Source organism: Leptodactylus fuscus, chromosome 1 (genome assembly GCF_031893055.1).
Source record: "Leptodactylus fuscus isolate aLepFus1 chromosome 1, aLepFus1.hap2, whole genome shotgun sequence".
NCBI classification, from domain to species: Eukaryota; Metazoa; Chordata; class Amphibia; order Anura; family Leptodactylidae; genus Leptodactylus; species Leptodactylus fuscus.
In genome coordinates this window covers 157,987,896-158,012,567 of record NC_134265.1, presented here as the reverse complement: position 1 = coordinate 158,012,567, position 24,672 = coordinate 157,987,896, and the positions used below count along the sequence as shown (strand labels likewise).

Genomic DNA, 24,672 nt, shown 5'->3' with positions numbered 1-24,672 from the left:
GCGATCATGTGTATCTCAGTTTGGATATCAGTGAAAAACCCGCGATCTGTTGGCTGGAATAAAACTGTGTGAATGTGCACTTGGGTAACAGTGTCAACTACAATGCCCTACCCCTTTAAAGCTGACCTATAGCAGTGAAGAAAAATGGCTGGGTTGTTATGGAAACCTGGAGTAAAGCTCTGATGCGTGATGGTGTGTGCTGAGCTGTGTACCTAATCCTCTGTGTGACACTGTGTGCTGAGCTGTGTATCTAATCCTCTGATGTGTACAGAGCTGTGTATCTAATCCTCTGATGTGTGTTGGTGTGTGCTGAGCTGTGTATCTAATTCTCTGTGTGATACTGTGTGCTGAGCTGTGTATCTAATCCTGTGATGTGTGTATCTCAGTTTGGATATCAGTGTTGGATTGTGCATGTGTAGTGACAGTGTGTATTGCAGTTGGCATATGAGTGAAAGACTTGCAGGTTTGCTTTGACTAATGCAGGTCATTGTTTTGGGAAAACTGTATCTCAGGAATGGTATGTCCGAGAGAGTTGGGACTTGGTCTAAAACCTTCCCAGACACCTGATGTATCTGTGTACCAAATTTGGTGAAGATCAGTCCAGTCTTTTGGTCGCGCATAACGGACAGACAGACTAAACTCATTTTTATATATACAGTCCTATGAAAAAGTTTGGGCACCCCTATTAATCTTAATCATTTTTTGTTCTAAATATTTTGGTGTTTGCAATAGCCATTTCAGTTTGATATATCTAATAACTGATGGACACAGTAATATTTCAGGATTGAAATGAGGTTTATTGTACTAACAGAAAATGTGCAATATGCATTAAACCAAAATTTGACCGGTGCAAATGTATGGGCACCCTTATCATTTTATTGATTTGAATTCCCCTAACTACTTTTTACTGACTTACTGAAGCACAAAATTGGTTTTGTAACCTCAGTGAGCTTTGAACTTCATAGCCAGATGTATCCAATCATAAGAAAAGGTATTTAAGGTGGCCAATTGCAAGTTGATCTCCTATTTGAATCTCCTCTGAAGAGTGGCATCATGGGCTACTCAAAACAACTCTCAAATGATCTGAAAACAAAGATTGTTCAACATAGTTGTTCAGGGGAAGGATACAAAAAGTTGTCTCAGAGATTTAACCTGTCAGTTTCCACTGTGAGGAACATAGTAAGGAAATGGAAGACCACAGGGACAGTTCTTGTTAAGCCCAGAAGTGGCAGGCCAAGAAAAATATCAGAAAGGCAGAGAAGAAGAATGGTGAGAACAGTCAAGGACAATCCACAGACCACCTCCAAAGAGCTGCAGCATCATCTTGCTGCAGATGGTGTCACTGTGCATCGGTCAACTATACAGCGCACTTTGCACAAATAGAAGCTGTATGGGAGAGTGATGAGAAAGAAGCCGTTTCTGCACGTACGCCACAAATAGAGTTGCCTGAGGTATGAAAAAGCACATTTGGACAAGGCAGCTTCATTTTGGAAACAAAAATTGAGTTGTTTGGTTATAAAAAAAAGGCGTTATGCATGGCGTCCAAAAAGAAACAGCATTCCAAGAAAAACACATGCTACCCACTGTAAAATTTGGTGGAGGTTCCATCATGCTTTGGGGCTGTGTGGCCAATGCCGGCATCGGGAATCTTGTTAAAGTTGAGAGTCGCATGGATTCCACTCAGTATCAGCAGATTCTTGAGAATAATGTTCAAGAATCAGTGACGAAGTTGAAGTTACGCCGGGGATGGATATTTCAGCAAGACAATGATCCAAAACACCGCTCCAAATCCTCAGGCATTCATGCAGAGGAACAATTACAATGTTCTGGAATGGCCATCCCAGTCCCCAGACCTGAATATCATTGAACATCTGTGGGATGATTTGAAGCGGGCTGTCCATGCTCGGCGACCATCTAACTTAACTGAACTTGAATTGTTTGTCCAAAATACCTTTATCCAGGATCCAGGAACTGATTAAAAGCTACAGGAAGCGACTAGAGGCTGTTATCTTTGCAAAAGGAGGATCTACTAAATATTAATGTCACTTTTCTGTTGAGGTGCCCATACTTTTGCACCGGTCAAATTTTGGTTTAATGCATATTGCACATTTTCTGTTAGTACAATAAACCTCATTTCAATCCTGAAATATTACTGTGTCCATCAGTTATTAGATATATCAAACTGAAATGGCTGTTATAAACACCAAAATATTTAGAACTAAAAATGATTAAGATTAATAGGGGTGCCCAAACTTTTTCATAGGACTGTATAAGAGATTATTTCTTCAGTGGTAGTTACAGCATTGTGTGGATTATTTAATCTAAAGCTAACTGTATAGGACCAGTATGAGAAGCTCTAAGGGGTATTTATCTCCCAAGCTTCTATGAATGCTCACCATGCATATTTTCTGGGTTCCCGATTATCATTTGGTTTCAGATTTCTTGAAGTCAGCGTTTTACCTGAGATATTCAGAAGATTTTATGTCCTTAACTGAACAGATGTGTCACATTATTTACTGCTGTAATTTTTTTTCTCTTCCAAGCAGTGCTTACAACTTAATTTACTGCCAGCTTGCAAAACCTCAGTCATGCCACAGTAGGATATTATGGTTTGCTGGGTTATTTAATGAGATGTTAAATCACTATTCCATCTCAGAACTGAAGAGATAAGCTAAGTACTTACTTGTGGGCTCTCAGTCTGACATTGACCTATCAAAATCTCTCATTTCTAAAACATAGGAAGAGCCTATAGAAAGTTTACATTGCAAACTGATAACCTACAGTAAGTCGTTCCTCATAATTTCTTACTTGTTTCTCAGTGCTATTATACAAAATGAATATTCTGTCAGGACATTGGCTTAGCAAACAAATATCATTTTTCTGCAAGGTTGATTTAAAACAAAAAATACTTTATTTTATGAAGCACAATCACTTCGATTTTATAATTACCAATAACTCCAAATGAGTTGGAATTGGGAAAAAAACATATTTGTGACAAATTCTTATGGGTTTCATTTTTATACAACATTCACTGTGTGATAAAAATGACTTGTTACCTTTGTTCTGTGGGTCATTACGATTACGGCGATGCCAAATTTATGTAGTATTTGTAATGTTTTTCAAACTTCGCAAAATAGAGAAAAAATTTTGAGGAGCTTGTAATACAAATGAATGCCAGACAATCCTGGGAGCCTTCAACAGGCTCCAGGCTGTCATGGCAGTGGATTGTTGGCCCTAGGCCGACGATCCTTCCCAAACTTTGACCGAGGCATTAGGGGCTTTAAGAAGCAAAAGAAAAGTGAAGGAGACCATTGGAGTCCTGAAGAATGACAAAGGAGAAACAGTTAACATGGTGGAACAGCAGGTGGAGCTACTAAATTCATATTTTGTATCCGTCTTCTCCCAAGAAACTAATGGAAATATCGACATTAATGGTGATGGAGATGAGGGGAAGGAGGACTCCAAGCTGACTATAAGCAAAGGTCTGGTAAGAGAGCACTTAGCCAAATTACAGGAAACCAAGTCCCCAGGACCAGATGATTTACACCCTAGAGTCCTGAAAGAGATAGCAGAGGAAATAACAGAACCCCTTGCTATAATCTTCGGTAAGTCATGGGAAACAGGAGTGGTCCCTTTAGATTGGAAAAGGGCAAATGTTGTCCCCATCTACAAAAAGGGGAAAAGGGACGATCCAGGAAATTACAGGCCGGTAAGTCTGACCTCGATAGCAGGAAAAATCTTTGAGCAAATTGTCAAGGAACATTTACTTCGGTACCTGGATGGGAAGGCATTAATTAACCAGAGCCAGCACGGCTTTACGACCAATAAATCTTGTCAGACTAACCTGATTTCCTTCTACAACAAAATCACTGAATGGTTGGACCAAGGGAATGCCGTGGACATAGTATATCTTGACTTCAGTAAGGCATTTGATAAAGTATCACATAACCTTCTTATTGAAAAAATTATTAAGTATGGCTTTGACAAAAAATCCGTTAGGTGGATTCACAACTGGCTTAATGATCGGGCACAACGAGTAATACTAAATGGCTACACATCGAACTGGAAGAAAGTCAAAAGCGGGGTGCCGCAGGGCACTGTTCTGGGCCCAGTACTTTTTAATATCTTTATAAATGATCTGGATGATGGAATTATTGGGGAACTCATAAAATTTGCAGATGATACGAAGATAGGAGGAATAGCCAACACTAGAGAGGAGAGAGAGTGTATTCAAAAGGACTTAGACACACTGGAACAATGGGCTGAGGCGAACAAAATGGTATTTAACAGGGACAAATGCAAAGTTCTACATCTGGGTAACAGAAATGTAAAAAACATATATAGTATGGGAGGAATAGAACTAAATGATAGCATAGGGGAAAAGGACTTGGGCATAATAGTAGATCACAAATTCAACATGAGCCAACAGTGCGGTGCTGCTGCAAAAAAGGCTAATAAAATTCTGGGGTGTATTAAGACAAGCATTGAATCTAGATCAAGAGAGGTCATTATTCCACTGTACTCTTCCCTGGTCAGACCACACCTGGAATACTGTGTACAGTTCTGGGCGCCTCAATTCAAGAAAGACATCGATATATTGGAGCAAGTCCAGAGAAGAGCAACCAAAATGGTGGAAGGTCTGCAAACCATGTCCTATGAGGAGCGGCTAAAAGAACTGGGATTGTTTAGTTTGCAGAAGAGAAGGCTGAGGGGAGATTTAATAGCAGTCTACAAATATCTGAAAGGTAGTCACAGTGCAGGGGGATCTACCCTATTCTCATTAGCACAAGAAAGTACAAGAAGCAATGGGATGAAACTAAAGGGAAAGAGATACAGATTAGACATTAGGAAAAACTTTCTGACAGTGAGGGTAGTGAGAGAGTGGAATAGGCTGCCACGGGAGGTGGTGGGCGCTCCATCAATGGAAATCTTCAAGCGGAATCTGGATAAACATATAGCTGGGATGATTTAGGAAAACCTGCACTCGCAGGGGGTTGGACCCGATGGCCCTTGAGGTCCCTTCCAACTCTACCATAAGAATAAGAATAAGCTGCACCCATGCGTGGTCTACACTTTCCACTGGTTTATACTTCCTGGTTGTGGGACTGTTATTGCTTTTCCAGAGACCCCCTCACAGCATTTGCCTTCTGCACATCCTAGCAGATCTTCATTTATGCCCTGTATAACCTTTGATGATGTGTGATACTCTATGTCTTGCTATTTGCTATAATATAACTCATGTTTATGTGTATATACATATTTACCTATATACACATATTTGTATATGTGTGTTTATAGTTATTTAGATGTATAAGTGCATGTACAGTGTGTGTGTATGTATATATTTATTTGTTTATATATATATATATATATATATATATATATATATATATATACAGAATCTCACAAAAGTGAGTACACCCCTCATATTTTTGTGATTATTTCATAATATATCTTCATCGGACAACTTGGAAGATAAGATACCTTGATTCAATCTAAAGTAGTTAGTGTACAGCTTCTATAACGCTTTAAATTTAGTGTGCCATCAAAATCACTCTACACACAGCCATTAATGTCTAGACCACTAACAACAAAAGTGAGTACACCCTAAATGGTGACTGAAAATGTCTGAGACAACACTCCCCAGTAAGGCTGTGTCCACATGGTGCATTTTTGCCCCCAAAAATGTATGTGTTTGTATCAGAAAACCACATACAGTCCTATGGAAAAGTTTGGGCACCCCTATTAATCTTAATCATTTTTAGTTCTAAATATTTTAGTGTTTGCAACAGCCATTTCAGTTTGATATATCTAATAACTGGTGGACACAGTAATATTTCAGGATTAAAATGAGGTTTATTGTACTAACAGAAAAATGTGCAATATGCATTAAACCAAAATTTGACCGGTGCAAAAGTATGGGCACCTCAACAGAAAAGTGACATTAATATTTAGTAGATCCTCCTTTTGCAATTACATGGTCCCATGTGGGGCCGACAGTCCGGGCCAAAAAATATGGAACAGGTCCTATTGCTGTCTGATTTTGCGGCCCTGCTTCGGCAGCTTCAGTGTACGTGCATGTTTAGTGGTTAGCACTGAATGTAACAGAGACTGCGTTGCTCAAACAATTCTGTAAAATGGCAGGAAATTTTTATGTGTTCTCAATTAGAAAAATTAACTTTAGCAAATGTTTTTGTCTATGTGTAAAAAAAGAAAAAAAAACCTTTCATAATTTAGTTTACATGATTGTGCCAGTTCAAATTGTGTTATATAAAATTCATATTTAAACCATGTTTTTTGTTTACTTTTGTTAAAGGGAATTGCACCTAAAATTGAGTTTTCCACAACAACGACCATTAAAGAAACTTCAAATTGCTCCCGGAAAAGATGTGATGTAAGTTGTGTATTGTGCATATGTTGAATGGTATGTCGTGGCTTGTCGCTATTTTGTTTTCGTTGTTGCTTGTCACAATGTTGTTTTATCTGTCAGATATTTACTACCTAACAAGTTTTTTTTACATGTGCATATTATTTCATTTTGTTTGTTTAGTCCGTGAAGACACATTCCCAGAGATCTTTGCAGAATTCTCCCGATAGGAAGTCAAAGAATACATCAAAATGTTACTCCAGTTCAGAGAAGAGTTACAACAGCCCTACTAGATCATCACAATCCCGTTCCCCATCACCATATACAAGAAGGCGAATATGTGAACTAAACAAAGACAATGAGCAGCGCCTCGCTCAGTTACACCTGGGCAATTATGAATTTAAGTCTGATGCCGAACCAAGGCCACCATTTATAGTAAGACATGTATGTTTTCAGCAGGTTACAGAAGCTCATACATACTTGACCTTGTTGTTCCACATGTATATTTTTCTGTATAAAATAGATACGTTTGCGCAGATTTACTGAGTTTTCTGTGCCTAAAATGTGTCAGGAAATTAGACAAAATTGGCACAATTCTCTTGAAAATTGGTGCACCTAAGTTTAGACCATTTTTTTTTCCCTATGTAGCTTGATGTGCAGTTTGGCTTATAAAAAGGGGTATGGCATATATGAAAAGAGTTGTGGCTTTCAATGTTACATTTACGCCAAGATGTTCCTAACATTTTGCCACAAACTAGGTGGTGTAAGCGTCTAGGGAGGCAATCTTTGCACAAAATTTATCATACAACTTGAGCCACTGTATTAAATCTGCCATATTTTTAGACTGCCCATCTAAGTTTAGTAAATATGTTATTGCTTCCAGCTAAATCTATTTTTTTTACCGTGCCTCACCCCAAATGCTATGAATATTGGGGAAAAATTATTAAGACTGGTGTTTCCTACACCAGTGTTACTAAATGTCCTAATGCTGTGCTCACACATCAGTATGCCATCCGTCCGTTTGAATTCAGTTTGACACTTCAAAACGGACCGATGCACATACTGATTGTATACTGACACCTTTTTATGCTGATAGCAAACATTCTCCGTCCCCCTAGAGGACAGATAAGGGGATTAAAAGTAGCAATTGTAAATAAAGTAGAAATAAGGAGGACACAGGGACATTTATTATATCTCATTATCTCTACTCTGTTTACCATTGCTACTTTTAACCCCCTTATCTGTCCTCTGGGGGATGGATAGCATTTGCTATCAGCATAAAAAGGTATCAGTATACAATCAGTATGTGCATCAGTCCGTTTTGAAGTGTCAAACTGAATTCAAACGGATGGATGGCATACTGATCTGTGAACATACCCTAACTGGCGCAGAGGCCGAGAGATTTATGAAGAGGCAGGATCTTCTTCATAAATCTATCAGTGGAGGTCCCGGCACCATAATGGAGATCTACACCAGCTATGAACTAGATTTACATTTTAACTCACACCAGGAAACTGGCATGAATTTTAATATATCTTGAGGTGCATGTTTGGCAGAAGAAAGGCCATAGAAAAGCCATACATGGCAAAAAAAGAAAAAAACATACATGGGCTTTAATGTCATCCCTGTTCACCAATTTTCTGATGAAGTCCCCCCATTGTCTTTATCACGGCCATTAGCTGGGGGTATTATTAGTAGTAAAGTTTTATGTGAGTAAGTAAAGTGAAGGATGTGATACATCACATAATGGTAACTGTAAAAAGTGGCGTTTTTGCTGGTGAACATAAGAAACTATATAATATATCTTTTCAGAAGTGCTTCTATCTGCTGTGATCAGCTCCTTTCCTGCCTGGCAAAGTGCTCATTTCACAGACAGATCTCTCTTCACTGTGAAGACAGTTTAGCTCACTCACAGATCAGATTACATTGAGGTGTATAGGAAGATGAGCGGAAGTATAAGGGTCAGTTCACACTATTGGGACTCTATTGGGAAGCAGTTATTGGAGGCTGATTTTGAGGCAGATTCAGCGTGAAAATCCTCACCAAAAACTCTGTTTGAACTGACCCTTAGGAGCAGGCCAGTGAGGCAGACGTTAGTAGAGGGGAACAAATTAACAAATTGCTAGAGGACATAGTGAGATTTTTTTCATTTATAACAGGTTTTCAGTAGTTCTTGGCAGGACTGAATTGTATAGATGTCAATAAAGCTCTGCTGAGAGAGACATATTACTGTAATCAACTCCATGGTGACTGCTTCTCTACTTTTCATTCACTCCCTTTTCCGTATAATTGTAAGTAGAGATGAGCGAGTACTGTTTGGATCAGCCGATCCGAACAGCACGCACGCATTGAAATGAATGGTACTTCCGCTTTGACGCCGGCCGCTTAACCCCCCGTGTGCTGGCTACATCCATTCATTTCAATGCCTGCGTGCTGTTCGGATCAGCCGATCCGAACAGCACGCAGGCATTGAAATGAATGGATGTAGCCAGCACACGGGGGGTTAAGCGGCCGGCGTCAAAGCGGAAGTACCATTCATTTCAATGCGTGCGTGCTGTTCGGATCGGCTGATCCAAACAGTACTCGCTCATCTCTAATTGTAAGAACTGCTGTTCAGTTAAGATGGATTTCTCTCACTGAATGCAGCAGTTTTCCAGGCAGGAGATGAGCTGATAACAGGAGATAGTTGCACTTACAAACTCTTATATTCACTTGAACTATTCACTTATAAAAAATATTAGAAACCTTGGTTACTCTTTAACCACTTCAGTGTCGGGCCAATTTCTGGTTCAGGACCAGACACATTTTCAGAGTTTTTTGTATGTACAGTTTAGAAGGCTATTTTTATCATTTGTGTTATTCAACTAATTTTTGCGTCTTTTTTTTGGTGACACCTAGGGCTTTATTTTTATGTTATTTTAATTTTGCATGTGTTTTTTTATAAATAAATAAATAAATTATATCTGGGAAAATATAAACACTATTTTTCACTTTTAATTTTTTTTATTTACTAGCACAAAATGCTACTAAAAACTTTTAAAAAGTTTTTCCTCTGTTACAGTAATTTTTATTTTGTATTGTGTCATCAGGGGTGGGGTCTAGAACCTGTAATAAGGGTGTATTATTGGCATATTATTTATTTATTTTTTAAATTATTTAATTTTTATTTTTTTTTATAATTTTTTTTTGTGTCCCCATAAGGTCATAATAGACCTTTTAGGACATCTGATCACTATTTTTTTTTTGTGAGGGAGGCTCATTTCCCCTGTAATGTTCCCCTGTAACATTAGCCCCAATGGATAACGTGACTACCAGGTCAGAAGGGAGCCAGTACGTCCTTGCAGAACTTGACAACCACTCTCAGGATGTAAAAACTCAATGGGCGGTCCGGAAGTTGTTAAATTGATTGCTGTTCCTGCAGCGATGCTCTTATCAGATTTTTATTCTCTCCCAGGCAGGGAGGACATGAACCTTGCAGCCAGTCATTGGCCTCAGTTACATAGTTAACAATATTAAAAAATATGCATAGCCATGAAGTCCAACCTATACTCTAAGGCCCCGTTTACACGGGGCACAGGATGGCGTATTTTGGTCCTGATTTTAACGTGGGAAGCCGCGTCAGAATAGGACCAAAATGCGCCTGCCGCGACTTCTGACAGTCGAAGCTTCCCGCTCCGAGAAGGCCCAAATGAATAGGTCCAGTCCGGAGGGTGCTGCCGCGAGGCGGACGCCGTGGCTGAATCAGCCGCGGAATCCGTCTGAAGAAAGGGCGGCTCACTTCTTTTTACCGCTAGCGGGAACAAACCGCTAGTGAAAAAAAGAACGCTAGCGTTCTGCATAGACCTCTTTTGTGAGGGGGCGGATTTTGAGGAGTATTCAGCGACAAAATCCTCCCCCTCTTGCCCACTGCGAACGAGACCTTAAAGGGGTTGGCCACTTTCAGACCAATATTGACAAACAAATGTACAATAAAAAGATATACAATTTTCCAATATACTTTCTGTATCAATTCCTCACAGTTTTCTAGATCTCGGCTTGCTGTCATTCATTCTGTTACTTCTAGAGGATAAAACTCTGACCATGGTCATGTGATGTACACACAGGTGCACAGCTCGTTACCAGGCAGATGTCTGATTATTGTGCTGTGACTGTAACGGGCGGCACCTGTATGCTCATCACATGACCATGGACCGTAAATCACATGACCATGGTCAGACTTTCATCCACTAGAAGTAACAGAATGAATGACAGCAAGCAGAATCTAGAAATGATACAGAAAGTACATTGGAAAATTGTATATCTTTATATTGTACATTTGTTTGTCAATATTGGTCTGAAAGTGGCCAACCCCTTTAAGCGTAAAATAAGTATCTAGCTGACGTATAGCAATGCGAGACTTAGTGGTGTCACTGTTGCAACTAGTGATTAACTGCAGCATTCACATTGTTACTAGAATGTAACCAAAGAGTTAAAAGGTGGGTACTGTGTCTTGTTTTTTACTGTATTGCATTTTTGGCTATTATTTATTTTAATTTTTGGAAATCCAAGATTCATACCATAAATCTTGTATAATGTAACACTGAACCATTATTTTTAGATTGATCATTCAAAGCCCGTCGGTGAAAAAGCATCTTCACAGCTTCATTCTCCTAAGTCTAGATGTCATCCAAGTAGTAAGAATTCTATAAGAAAAGGTAAATATAGTGCTCAAGCATATATAATATATGACATTTATTGATGGTTCACACTTTACTACAATTCTTAACTCATGTAATGTTTGTGCTACAAATATATATTGATCTCCAGATTCATCTAATTATATATGTGTTCAGAGATTTGTGAACATTCAAAAATACAGTTTTTTTATGGTTTTATTTTTTACAGCTTTAACATTTGACAACCTGCACTGTGAAACATCTATTGGAAAGGTGCGTTTGTTATAGGGTTATTCCCATCTGGTATATCTTTAGGAAATGTAATCAAATGTTGATCAGTCTGTGTCCAATTGCCAGGTCCCCTACTAATCCTGATATAAGAGTTCCCAAAGTTTTTTTTGTGGGGCAGAAAAAAATCTGCTATAGGCTTCAGCCCCATATGGTTATGCGCAGCTAATTGCTGCAGAAAAATAACACAGCGAAAGCACATTTTTTCTCAGCATTTTTTCTTCCTTTAGTAAACACTAGCTGGTACCCGCAACTTCGTCTACGGGTTGGCGGTGGGGCTGAACCACTTATATTTCTTGTCCCCCTATCTGTGGCCCCAGTCTAGTTCATCTGGCCCCAATATCTTGTCCCCCCATCTCAGCCCCCAGTTTCTTCTCACCCCATCTGTGCCGCCAGCTTCATGTCCCCCCTTCTCTGCCCCCAGTCCACTTCATCTGCCCCCAGTTTCTTGTCCCCCCATCTGTGCCCCCAGTCTCATGTCCCCATCTCTGCCCTCCAGTCTCATGTTCCCCCATCTCTGCGCCCAGTGTCTTCCCCCCATCTCTGCCCCCAGTGTCTTCCCCCATCTCTGCCCCCCAGTCTCATGTACCCCCATCTCTGCCCCAGTGTCTCCCCCCATCTCTGCCCCCAGTCTCATGTCCCCCCCATCTCTGCCCCGTGTCTTCCCCCCCATCTCTGCCCCCCAGTCTCATGTCCCCCCCATCTCTGCCCCCAGTGTCTTCCCCCCATCTCTGCCCCCCAGTCTCATGTACCCCCATCTCTGCCCCCAGTGTCTCCCCCCATCTCTGCCCCCCAGTCTCATGTCCCCCCCATCTCTGCCCCCAGTCTCTCCCCCCCATCTCTGCCCCCAGTGTCTTCCCCCCATCTCTGCCCCCCAGTCTCATGTCCCCCCCATCTCTGCCCCCAGTGTCTCCCCCCCATCTCTGCCCCCAGTTTCTTCCCCCCATCTCTGCCCCCAGTCTCATGTCCCCCCATCTGTGCCCCCAGTGTCTCCCCCCATCTCTGCCCCCCAGTCTCATGTCCCCCCCATCTCTGCCCCCAGTGTCTTCCCCCCCATCTCTGCCCCCCAGTCTCATGTCCCCCCATCTGTGCCCCCAGCTTCATAGCCCCCCCCTCCCCCACTGCTCTCGGTGCTGGCTGCAGACAGTTCTGTGTCGTTTATGTAGCAGAGCTTGCCGTGCTAGATATAGGACACAGGCAGCCGGCCGAGAAGTGTATGCAGCGAGAAGACACAGGAGAGGAGGAGATAGGCCGAGGTGAGTGCTACTACACGGGGGCCGATGTAGGGGGGGAACTGAAGCTGGGGACCTGGGGACACCCCCTCCCTCGGGACACCCCCTCCCCCCGCTGCACTCACCTGTTTGTGTGGAGTGTCAGGTGCAGCAGCCTCCTCCGTGATGTGTCTAGGCAGCCTGGCATAGCTGCAGCTCCAGGACCCTGTGGGCGGCCACCATCTTCCTCACTGTGTCCCTGGTGAATCGGCACGCCCACATGCAGCCCTCAACCTATGGTGCCCTCAACCTATGGTGCCGCAGCCCTGGCTCTATAGCCCGCCCACAGTCTGCCATGCACCAATAGGAGGAGCGTGGACAGACCAGCGCTGGCAGAATGCCAGCTTCTACAGCCGAGCCCGGAGGGGTGTTTGGAGGGTGACGGTGGCGATTTGGGGTGAGTGAGCCACATTTAAAGTAGCCTATTCGTCTTTCATGGGAATTATGTAGGTGTGCGTGAAATTTCACCCAAATCCGTTCAGCCGTTTGGCTGTGATTGAGGAACAAACATCCGAACATTCAAACATCCAAACACACAAACCCACAAACATTCACCTTTATAATATTAATAGCATATAGGGAAAATTCCACAGCTAAAATGATCATGCTGTGTTTTTCAAAAATACACGTTTTTGAAATCACAGCTTTTCCGCAGGTCTGTTTTTTTGCAGTGTTTGGCTGAGATTAATGAAATCTCATTTACTTTGCTGGTACTATAATATGCAGGTTTTTTTTTTTTTTTTTTTTAATTTTAGCAGTTTTGAAGCAGTTTTTGAAAAACCACTTCAAAGACCTTTTTTGTGTTTCTCTTCCTCCCATTCATTTCTGTGAGAGTTTCTAAACGGTCACTACAATTAGTTTTAGCACCCAATATGGTAATTAGGCTGTCTACTGTCAGGTGGGTAGTCCTAGGCTGTCTGGTCCCGCTCGGGAACACCCACCTGACAGTTGAGAGCCTACAGTATGAAGCATATTGAATTCTGAAACTATCAGCACTGATTGCTCAGGAAATTTTAGCGGCTAAAAAAAAAAATTCACATTGCAGCAGACGAGCCAGCTATTTAAGAATGTGAAAAGTTACATTTAGTAAAAGAAGTGAAAGATCCTCTTTGAAGAAGAACGCAGCAGTGCTTGAGTGCTATACTCTTTACAATGCTTTCAGCAACCACCTTTGTAGGGAACTGCAGCTCAGCCCTATTTGCATCAATACAACTATGTTAACATATTCATCTGTTTGTTGTTTATTTTTTAACATAAATATTAATTACACATATAGTTTAATAATGTATATAATGTTTAGCTTTATTTGCCTAAAAATTGCAATAACTCTTTAAAAGTTAAAGGGGTTTTCCCATCTCCCTCGCTCACCAGCTTTGCCTGCTGTCTCTTCTTCTCACTTCCTGTATTCTTCAACAAGCTGGCGGGCTTGCTTCACTGTTTGATGAACAGAACACCATGAAGTACCTCACTAGATATAGACGTTGCCTTTACCATGAAAGATTATTTATTATGATTACTAGAAATCTAATATAGATGCAGATCAAATAATATGCACAGTAAGTGTATATTACATTACACAGGTTTGTATAGAACACTTACACAGACAAGCTGTGTTGCGGTAAACTCAATGTTATCTTTGTGTTTATGTAGAGATATAACTATCTTAGCCTTTGTCAGCACACTGAAATTAGATAACTTGATTGTCCTGACTGCAGATCTGTAAATAACAGGAGAGAGAACTAAGTGGTTCCCCCCTTCTGCACTAGAGAGAAGTGAGTTATCCACTGACCTGTTATCACAGGACAGGGCAGGGACCAAGAAAACAATGTGTAAACAATTGGAACAATTTTCACATATCAGGCAAACGAAGCAGCATTGTTAAAGCAATACATTTAGGAAAACTATTGAATTTACATAAACTATCAGTATAGGTAGGATCCCTAAGATGGGAATATTCCTTTAAGTAATTTTAGATACAGACATTTCAGGGAATTACCCTGCATGTAGTATATCCAAGGATCTGGGACTACCAATAATATTCAAATTATACCAAAAGGGGTATTCCCAACTAGAACAAAAAGGCTTAAAACCTAACTTTTATTAAGATACAATTAAAATAAATAATAAATGGTACAAAAGGAGCAGTGTCCAGCCCCTATGTTTAATATGATGTGTGTTGATTACTAATACCCACACCCCACTCCTATAGCTGAACACCAGATAGTATACAAGTGTCCTACAAATTGTAATGTGGCTGCCACAATGTAACAATATAGTAGCAAGCCACAAACAAAATAAATAGGGAGGACGATGATGCCTTGTCCACCACAAAAACAGTTTATATCAAAAGGATTGGTTCTAAGCTGTGGTTCTTATATTTGAAGCGGCATAAGCTCAGATGATGGCAGGGCCGCTATCTATTACACAGCAGAATCTAATTGCTATCCTATTGATTCAACCCTAATAGGAGCAGCGTTGGGTGAAAAAGACTGAGCACCTGGATAATACATTCACACTATATCACATCTCATATAACGTCTCGACGCGTTTCGTTAGTCTTTAACTTATCAGGAGACTAGTATTAACACCTTCAGTCTATGGTGTGTGGTGTCTAAGCTAAACCCTATAGCGGTGTGTGGTGAAAACCACAGTTCCCGGGACCCTGATGGTGGGTCCCAGTAGTTCACAGAGGCACTGCTCAGAGTTGTGGTGTAAAAATATGTTGGCACAGAGTGTATTCTCTGACAAACTACATTTACATATGGTGGGCAGGAACTGGTTAACCAAAGGTTATACTTATTGCAATACATGTATTTGATTGTAGGGGTTGTTAAAGGGGTTGTCCCATCTCAAGGATCCTATCTATACTGGTAGCTTATGTAAATTGAAGACTTTTATCTAAATATATTGCTTTAGAAATGCTGCTTTGTTTTCCTGCTATGTGAACTTATTCCTCCCATTGTTTACACAGCGTTGCTATAACCATGGACCCATAAGATAGGACAAGTGACATCACTCAGTGCTGGCAGGACGACAATCCGTTCAGCTAATTGCAGTTTGCTGATAAAAGCGGAGTATGTTATCGCTCTATGTAAACGCACAGATAACACTAAGTCTATTTTCTACAAGTATGCGCATATTATCTGATCTGCATAAGTATTGTGATACTTTAGTGTCCTGTTCAGCAAACTGGGGTGGTGGGGGGATACAGGAAGTGAGAAGAAGAGACACCAGGCAAACTGCTGAAACAGTGAGATGGGAAAACCCCTTTAATTATTATTAAAATATGGCTGCTTTCTCCCTGAAATAACACTGCATCTGTCCACAGGTCGTGTGTGGTGTTCCAGCTCAATTCCATTCATTTCAGTGGTCTTAGCCAACAATTATTAGACACAATCTATCGACAGATGTAGCAGCCAAGTTTTTCTAATCCTATACAAATTCTGTTTTTCTCTGTAATAACTTAATGAAATCTCAGTACTAAATATCTTGCACAGGACTGTCTGGACATAGATGACCTTGATGCAGAATCAACTTTTGATGGCCCTTTCATTTCTAGTGCCTATTCCTTGCAGGATTTAAGAGCAAGTCCAATTATCAGGGGATCTGTAAGGGAAAGGTCTGTATTCATGTTGTACAAAGTTGTAATTTTAATAGTAAAACCTAAATACTGAGCTCACTCACATAATGATAGTGAGTGGGGTCTCGCTGTAGTTCACAAACTGCCATAATCACAACACTACAATCGTAAAGCATCCAACCCTACTGGTTCCTTTGCTACGGTTGTACTGCAGTTGCTGTAACCCAAGTCACAAATTATTTGCTTTCATTGTGATGTATTGTAGCGTAGTAAAAATGAGATCTTTGCTCATACACCACGTGTCATGGTAAAAATTGCTGGGCAGCTCTACCTATGTTTTTTTTATGCCTGTTTTATATTTTAGGCTGAGATCTGAAAATAATACCTGGGAGTCAATACACAATCGAGTGCGTAATCTGTTATCCACCCATAGTGCCAAGAAGAGATTGTCCTTAGTAAGTATAAAGCTGTCTATCAATGATATATCACCATTGTAAAGATTACATTGTACATACTGTAGTTAGCAGCCTACTAAGAAAAATTACAATAAAGCATACCTCTGGCAGAAGACTTGAACTAATACAGTCATGGCCGTAAGTATTGGCACCCCTGAAATGTTTCCAAGAAATGAAATATTTCTCCCAGAAAGTTATTGCAGTTCCACATGTTTTGTTATACACATGTTTATTTCCTTTGTATGTACTGGAACAGCACAAAAAATGAGAAAAAAAAGGCAAATTGGACATAATTTCACACGAAACTCCAAAAATCAGTCAGACAAAATTGTTGGCACCTTTTCAGAATTGTGAGTAACTTTGTTTCAAGCATGTGATGTTTGTTCAAACTCACCTATGGCAAGTAACAAGTGTGGGCAATATAAAAATCACACCTGAGACCAGATAAAAAGGGAGAATAGTTGACCCAATCTTTGCATTGTGTGTCTGTGTTCCACACTAAGCATAGAGAACCGAAAGAGGAGAAGATAACTGTCTGAGGACTTGAGAACCAAAATTGTGGGAAAATATCAACAATCTCAAGGTTACAAGTGCATCTTCAGAGATCTTGATGTTCCTTTGGCCATGGTGCGCAATATAATCAAGAAGTTTACTACTAATAGCACTGTAGCTAATCTCCCTGGACGTGGACGGAAGAGAAAAATTGTTGAAAGGTTGCAATAAAGGATAGTTTGGTGAATAAGCAGCCACAATCAAGTTCCAAAGAAATTCAAGCTGTCCTGCAAGCTCAGGGCTCGTTCACATCTGCGCCCGGGAGTCCGTTCTGCAGGTTTCTGTTTCCTGCTCAAAACAAGGCAGGAGATGGAAACCTGCAGGACTCTTTCATACCCATTCATTTGAATGGGTTTGAAAAGTGTCGGTCTGTGAGCGCCGGTAAGCGTTTTCTGCTCTCCGCGGTGAAACCGTTTTTTTTAAACCGGACACAAAGTCGGACATGCAGTACTCTGTGTCTGATTTGAAAAAAACGGTTTCGCCGTGGAGAGCATAAAACGCTCACCGGCGCTCACGGCCAGACTCGGCATGACAGGTTTCCGTCTTCTGCATGCAGAAGACGGAAACCTAAGAATGGAGTCCAGACGCTGGTGTGAACTCAGCGTTAGCCTGCATCAGTGTCAGTATGAATTATCTGCCGACATTTTAATTAAATGAAACGCTATGGCAGGAGACCCAGGAGGACCCCACTGCTGACACGGAGACCGCAGATTGTCAAAATGTACATGTTTTTTTGACAGGTGAGACCAAGATAGGGCTATTTGGTAAAGCACATCATTCTACTGTTTACCGAAAACAGAATGAGGCCTACAAAGAAAAGAACAGAGTACTAACATTCAAATATGGTGGTGGGTCAAAGATGTCTTGGGGTCATGTTGCTGCCTCTGGCACAGGGTGCCTTGAATGTGCGCAAGGCATCATGAGTATTACCAAAGGATTTGGGGTCTCAATGCAGAGCCCAGTATCAGAAAGCTGGGTTTGTGTCTTAGGTCATTGCCCTTCCAGCAGAACAATGACCCTAAACATACTTCAAAAAGCACCTAGAATTGGATGGAAACAATGTGCTGGATGGTTCTGAAGTGTCCAGCAATGGGTCCGGATCTAAATCCCATTCAATACCTATGGAGAGATCTTAAAATTGCTGTTGGGAGAAGGCATCCTTCAAATATGTAGAACAAACGGAATGTCCAGCAGTCTCCAGGTACAAGTAAAACCTAACTTTTAATTAGAAACACATATCACAATAAAAAGGGGGATAACATGTGCAAAAAGGCACCCCCTAGATTCATCTAGCACATCTGGTTGATGCGTTTCGGAGATGATGCGTCTCCTTGTTCCTTGATGCCCTAAATGGATCTAGGGAGTGTCTTTTTGCACGTTATCCAGGAGAGGAATAATCAGCCAGACGCTCTAAATGGATCTAAAGGGAGCTTTTTTGCACATGTTATCCCCCTTTTTATTGTGATATGTGCTTCTAATTAAAAGTTAGGTTTTACTTGTACCTGGAGACTGCTGGACATTCTGTTTGTTCTACATGTATGATTTGCTCCAAGCTGAAGGTGCCTGTGGTCCATGCAGCCAGTATTCCAACACAACGTTGTAACTTGGGATTCCAATCCAAGCAAGAGGTTCAGTGAGTGGGCTGTTTTTTTTCTTCCCTGTTTTCCCCAATTTTTCCCTTTGATGTGTTGCCCTTCAAATATGAGAGACCGAAGCGATTGATGTCAGTTGCTTTGTTTGCCTGATATGTGAAATTATTCCTCCCATTGTTTATCCATTATTTCCTTGTTTCCCACCCTGTCCTGTGATAACAGGTCAGTGGATGACTCACTGCTATCAAGGGGATGGGGTGCTTAGTACTGTCTCCTGTTAGGGTGTGCAGCCAAATATTAAGTTGAGGGTGTCAGTAATTTTGTTTGCCCCATTTTTGGAGTTTTGCATGAAAAAATAAAATTTTTGGCTTTTTTTTTTTTCTCTGTGTTGTGTGTCCAATACACACAAAGGAAATAAACGTGCATAACAAAACATGTGTAACTGCAATAATTTTCTGGGAGCTTTAGGGTGTGTTCACACTACATCACTGGATGAGCGCAGAGAGACAGACATAAAAAGAGAGGTGTAAATGGAGCACCCTCTGTCCGGTATCTGCCTGCCTGCACTCACCCTCCATGTAAAAAAAAACACAACAGGAGTTTTCTTTTGTCATGTTTTTTACTTATAAGACAAAAGAAAAAGTTGTGCATTAGGGACTTTTCTTCCATTACATAAGTAAACAAACATAACGGAAGAAAGTGTCCATCATGTTGTTAACATTACAGGCGATAGGAATGGACACAGACAGAGGGGGCTCCATCTGCATCTGTCACTCTACTGCCATTAAAGTCTTGTGTTATCTTAACAGCAATTGACAGTAGTGGGCAAATTCCTTCAGGTTGAGGCCACGAGTTTGTGGAAAACTTCTATATATTTTTTCACTCAAATCCAGAAGTAGATTTAGCAGAAAGGAATAAGTATTAGTTTCCTTTATCGTTCCTATTCCTTTTGAACCCACTCTTGGCTTTGGCTCAAAAAATGCACCAAATCTGCAACAAGAAATGCAGCTTTTATGCTGTATGTGTCCTCAGCTTTAGTTTCAGGAATTTATATACTGGATTTTTTTTCTGTATTTTTAGGCGTAATTAGTAATTGCGTTTTATCCAGTACACAATTTAACATTATGATATGAAATGGTGAAAATGTAACCAGGCTTACAATGTATTTTTCAGTCAACTTTGAGATTGGAAGGCGTATAATGAATTCATCTCTTACATCTTATCACGGCACATATCTGTAAAAGTCAAAAATTGCAAAGTATCTTTATTGCTGCAGAAATGTACTGGGGAAAAAAACTCTGCATGTTATAGTACCAGCAAAGTGAATGAGATTTCATGAATCTCATTCATATATTGTAGAAAAATAGACCTGCGGGAAAAAACATGTTAATTTTAGCAGCGGAATTACGAGTGGTTTCCCAAAGCCCAAAAGAAAAAGTGCAGACAAAACCAGTGTGTTTTTGCAACATTTTTAGCTGTGTTTTGTTATATGGGGGCTAAAGCCCCACGTTGCAGAAACGCAGCTTTTTTTGTTGCAGATTTTGTTGTGTTTTTTTGAGCCAAAGCCAGTGGTGGATTGAGCAGTAGGTAGCGCTGACCTAAGATGGTAATTCAGGCTCATAAGCTACTGAATGTCTTCTCTTTATAATACACTATTTGATATGTACTCTTAGGAGATATCCAAGAGTGAAGTGGATCGCATTCTTAAGAGATCATCAAGGAGGTCACTGAACAGCAGTTTGGAAGAAAGACTGTTTTAAAAAATGTAAGATATAAATTGTATGCAATTTGATTAAACTGTAGAATATTCAATTATACGTCCACTATGTTTAGTCTTCCTATCTATTGACTATGTGTTGATTGAGAACAATTCAATTTATAAAACGTATCTGGGTACTACTGGGGTCTGTGCCAATAAAGAGCTTAATTGTCAATGGATTTTAAAGTTAATCTTACATTTTTCTTTTCTTCAGGACCACAATGATTAACCACAGACTCGGAAATCATCAATTGCATGTGCTAAATATGTCCAATCTGCAGAGTATAAAACTGTGTGCATAAATTTCTGAATATTAATATTTATTCTCTGTGTATTTCATTTGTATTTTTTAATCAGTTTTAATATTATTATGTTTGATGCAATGGTCAATGGTAATAAAAAACACTTAAAATACTTGTGGCCTGTCCTGTTTAAAAACAGTCTTGGGCTGGAGCCCCACAGGACAGAAACGCCGCAATTTGCAGGTGATTTGCCCGCCTCCCATTGATTCGAATGGGTTATTCAGGGCGGAATCCGCCTGAAGATAGGTCATGTCACCTGTTTAAAAAAAAAAATAAAAAAAAAATCAGCTAGAGGAAAAAAAACTGCTACTGACTCCAAATAAAATGAATGGGAGGAGGATTCTGCTTCAAAATTAGCCTGCAAAAAACTCAGTGTGAACATACCCTTACTGGTTTAATATGCTTCACCCTGGTGAAGCTGTCTGTATTAGTGCAATATTCCTTTTGTCACTCTTATCTATAAAATAGGACTAAACTCAATGTTTCATCTGCCATTTCTTTTTGGTCCTGATCCTTGATTATTCTACTGTGAAACACTGTGATTTCAGTACTGCATGTCAATACAGAGAATCTAGGTGTACATGAAGCCATACAAACATAATACATGCAGATTTTACAGAGGAATTTACCCTCATGACACTAAGCTAAACTCACTACAACTAAGCCCACTTTCAGACGACCATATGAATGCTCAGTGTGCTATCCACGTTTTTCCAACAGTCCGGGCTGCAAAATCTGGAACAGGTACTATTTCTGTCCGATTTTGTGGCTCCTATTTATTGAATGAAAGGGACCACTGAAGCACGGCTAGTGTACGGGCGGCACATGGGTCATATGGGTGATAGTCATGTGCAACCGGCTTAAATTATAGTGAAATATCTATCTTTGGTTCAATATAATGAATATTACATCATCATTTTATAATCATAGATGTGAAACAATTATATCGGAGAAAGCACAGTTTCGAATGATTTACTATAAAAGAGCACGATTTCCTCCTTGTCTTTATCTCCTCAGTGGTGGATTTCGAGCTCTTGGTGGTTTTGCTAATTAGAGCGAATGTATCATTGAAAACCTGCGGTGAATATAAATGCCAGGTCTCAGTGTGGCTGTACATACAGTATGCGGGGCACCTCACCCCTCTACAAGTTGTATAGATTGAAGCAGTGCTCTTACAGATCTACCAGAAGGCTACATTTAATTTCTTATACATTTATGTTACAATTTATACTAGTAATAAATATTCTTTTCATGTCCCATGTGGCAATAAATGATTATCTATTCAACAGGATTGCCAAGGTGAGCAGAAAAGCAAATATCCTGGTATGTGTGGGAGAGAGTTCACACTTTTATCTATTTTGTCAGTGAATGATATCTTAATTGATCATTGTCTTGCATAGACAAAGAGCTGAATTAGAGAATTCACAGTTTCTCCAACAACCAGTAGAGGGGACTTAGAGTCATTGTCCATTGGTCTGATCCATTAAAACATCAGAATGAGAGACCTTAATACTGTGAGAACGACAGATAGAAATAGAAGACTTTCCATTTGCATCAATTATTATAGATAACAATATGAAAAAAAAAAAAAATCTAATGTTTTTTTTTTTGTCTAGTTCTGTGGTTTTCTGTTTGTATTTTAACATTGCTGTCTATGATGGCAGGTACAAAGAAAAAGTGTTCTGTTTGTATCAGTCACTCTTAGACTGAGTTCACAGTTTTTGGTCAGGAATTTGGAATCCGCCTCAAAATCAGCCTCCAATAAAAGCCTCCCAATAGAACTCTAGCCTTAGGTTAAGTTCACACGGCGATTTTTGGACCAGAACCTGAGGCTGAGACCACCTCAGGTACCAGTCCAAAAGCCGGGTAGCCGCGACTGAAAGCCAGTGCAGTGCACCGGCATCCAGTCGCGTACTCCGCTCTGGATTAGGCCCATTGAATGGGCCTAGTTCGGAGGAGGGAGTGTCTTCAGGCCAAGTCGCCTTCCGATTCGGCCTGGAGAATGAGCACCTCGCTTCTTTTTTTCCGGGAGCCGGTAGAAACAGCTCCCGGAAAAAACTCCTGAGCAGCTCCCAATGCGAGACGGTTTTTTTTGGTCAGGATTTTGAGGCCGTGTCCGCCTCAAAATCACTCCGTGTGAACTTACCCTTTACATACTCACTTACATACTCATTCTTCAGGCCGATTCGCCTCCCAATCGTTTTTTGTCCTGGAACCTGAGACGGACCAAAAAATCCTGTGAGAACTTAACCTTATTAGGCTGGGTTCACATGGAGTTTTTGGCGAGGATTGGAGGATTTGGAGAGGAAAAATCTGCTTTAGGAATTAGGAAATGGCTTTTTGAAGCGTTTTTTTTACATGAGCCATTTTTTGTAGTGTTTTTTGAAAAGGTTTTTTATGGCCTTTTTAGTTTTTGGTTGTTTCCTCCAGCACAGTATATGGACCTTGAAAAAACGCTAGCAGTTTTTGCAAAAACCACGTCAAAAAGCGCTAGCAGTTTTTCCACCTCCCATTGACTCCCGTTGTTTTTTTCAGGCGGAATCTACCTGAAGAAAGGTCATGTCGCTTCTTTTTTCCATTAACGGAAAAATAACGCTAGTGGATTACATACACGGATTCAGCATCAAAATCCTGACCAAAGAACTCAGTGTGAACTTAACCTTAGGGTATGTTCACACGGCGGAAACCTTTTCCACCGTGTGACTTTTCCACATGGCTAGCCGCAACGGGATGCCGATGTACAGTCATGGCCAAAAGTTTTGAGAATGATACAAATATTAATTTTTACAAAGTCTACTGCTTCAGTTGTTCTAACGGCAATTTGCATATACTCCAGAATGTTATAAAGAGTGATCAGCTTAGCAGCAATTACTTGCAAAGTCAATATTTGCCTAGAAAATGAACTTTATCCCCCAAAACACATTTCAACATCATTGCAGCCCTGCCTTTAAAGGACCAGCTAACATCGTTTCAGTGATTGCTCCATTAACACAGGTCTGGGTGTTGATGAGGACAGGGTTGGAGATCAATCTGTCATGATTAAGTAAGAATGACACCACTGGACACTTTAAAAGGAGGCTGGTTCTTGGAATCATTGTTTCTCTTCTGTTAACCATGGTTATCTCTAAAGAAACACGTGCAGTCATCATTGCACTGCACAAAAATGGCCTAACAGGGAAAAGTATCGCAGCTAGAAAGATTGCACCTCAGTAAACAATCTATCGCATCATCAAGAACTTCAAGGAGAGTTTCCATTGTTGGCAAAAAGACCAGCAAGTGCCAGGACCGTCTCTTAAAAGTGTTTCAGCTGCGGGATCGGGCTACCAGCAGTGCAGAGCTTGCTCAGGAATGGCAGCAGGCAGGTGTGAGTGCATCTGCACACACTGTGAGGCAGAGACTTTTGGAGCAAGGCTTGGTCTCAAGGAGGGCAGCACGAAGCCACTTCTATCCAGAAAAAACATCAGAGACAGACTGATATTCTGCAAAAGGTACAGGGAGTGGACTGCTGAAGACTGGGGTAAAGTCATTTTCTCTGATGAATCCCCTTTTCGATTGTTTGGGACATCTGGAAAACAGCTTATTTGGAGAAGACGAGGTGAGCGCTACCACCAGTCTTGTCTCATGCCACTTGTCTTGTCTGAAACCATTCATGTGTGGGGTTGCTTCTCAGCCAAGGGAATCGGCTCTCTCACAGTCTTGCCTAAAAACACAGCCATGAATAAAGAATGGTACCAGAATGTCCTCCAAGATCAACTTCTCCCAACCGTCCAAGAGCAGTTTGGTGATCAACAATGCCTTTTCCAGCATGATGGAGCACCTTGCCATAAAGCAAAGGTGATAACTAAATGGCT

General features: G+C 40.7%; 1 protein-coding gene across 1 annotated transcript in view; it reads left to right on the top strand.

The window, feature by feature from the left end:
- SPATA6L (spermatogenesis associated 6 like) overlaps positions 1-20,798 on the top strand; it is a 40,569-nt gene extending 19,771 nt beyond the window's left edge. Inside the window, exons 6-13 of the mRNA XM_075279120.1 lie at positions 6,317-6,394; positions 6,551-6,811; positions 10,965-11,061; positions 11,252-11,295; positions 16,079-16,200; positions 16,526-16,616; positions 20,434-20,525; positions 20,734-20,798. Coding sequence (XP_075135221.1) covers positions 6,317-6,394; positions 6,551-6,811; positions 10,965-11,061; positions 11,252-11,295; positions 16,079-16,200; positions 16,526-16,616; positions 20,434-20,520 — 780 coding nt within the window. The 3' untranslated portion in view covers positions 20,521-20,525; positions 20,734-20,798. The remainder of the gene's footprint in view (positions 1-6,316; positions 6,395-6,550; positions 6,812-10,964; positions 11,062-11,251; positions 11,296-16,078; positions 16,201-16,525; positions 16,617-20,433; positions 20,526-20,733) is intronic.
- Positions 20,799-24,672: the final 3,874 nt, after the last annotated feature.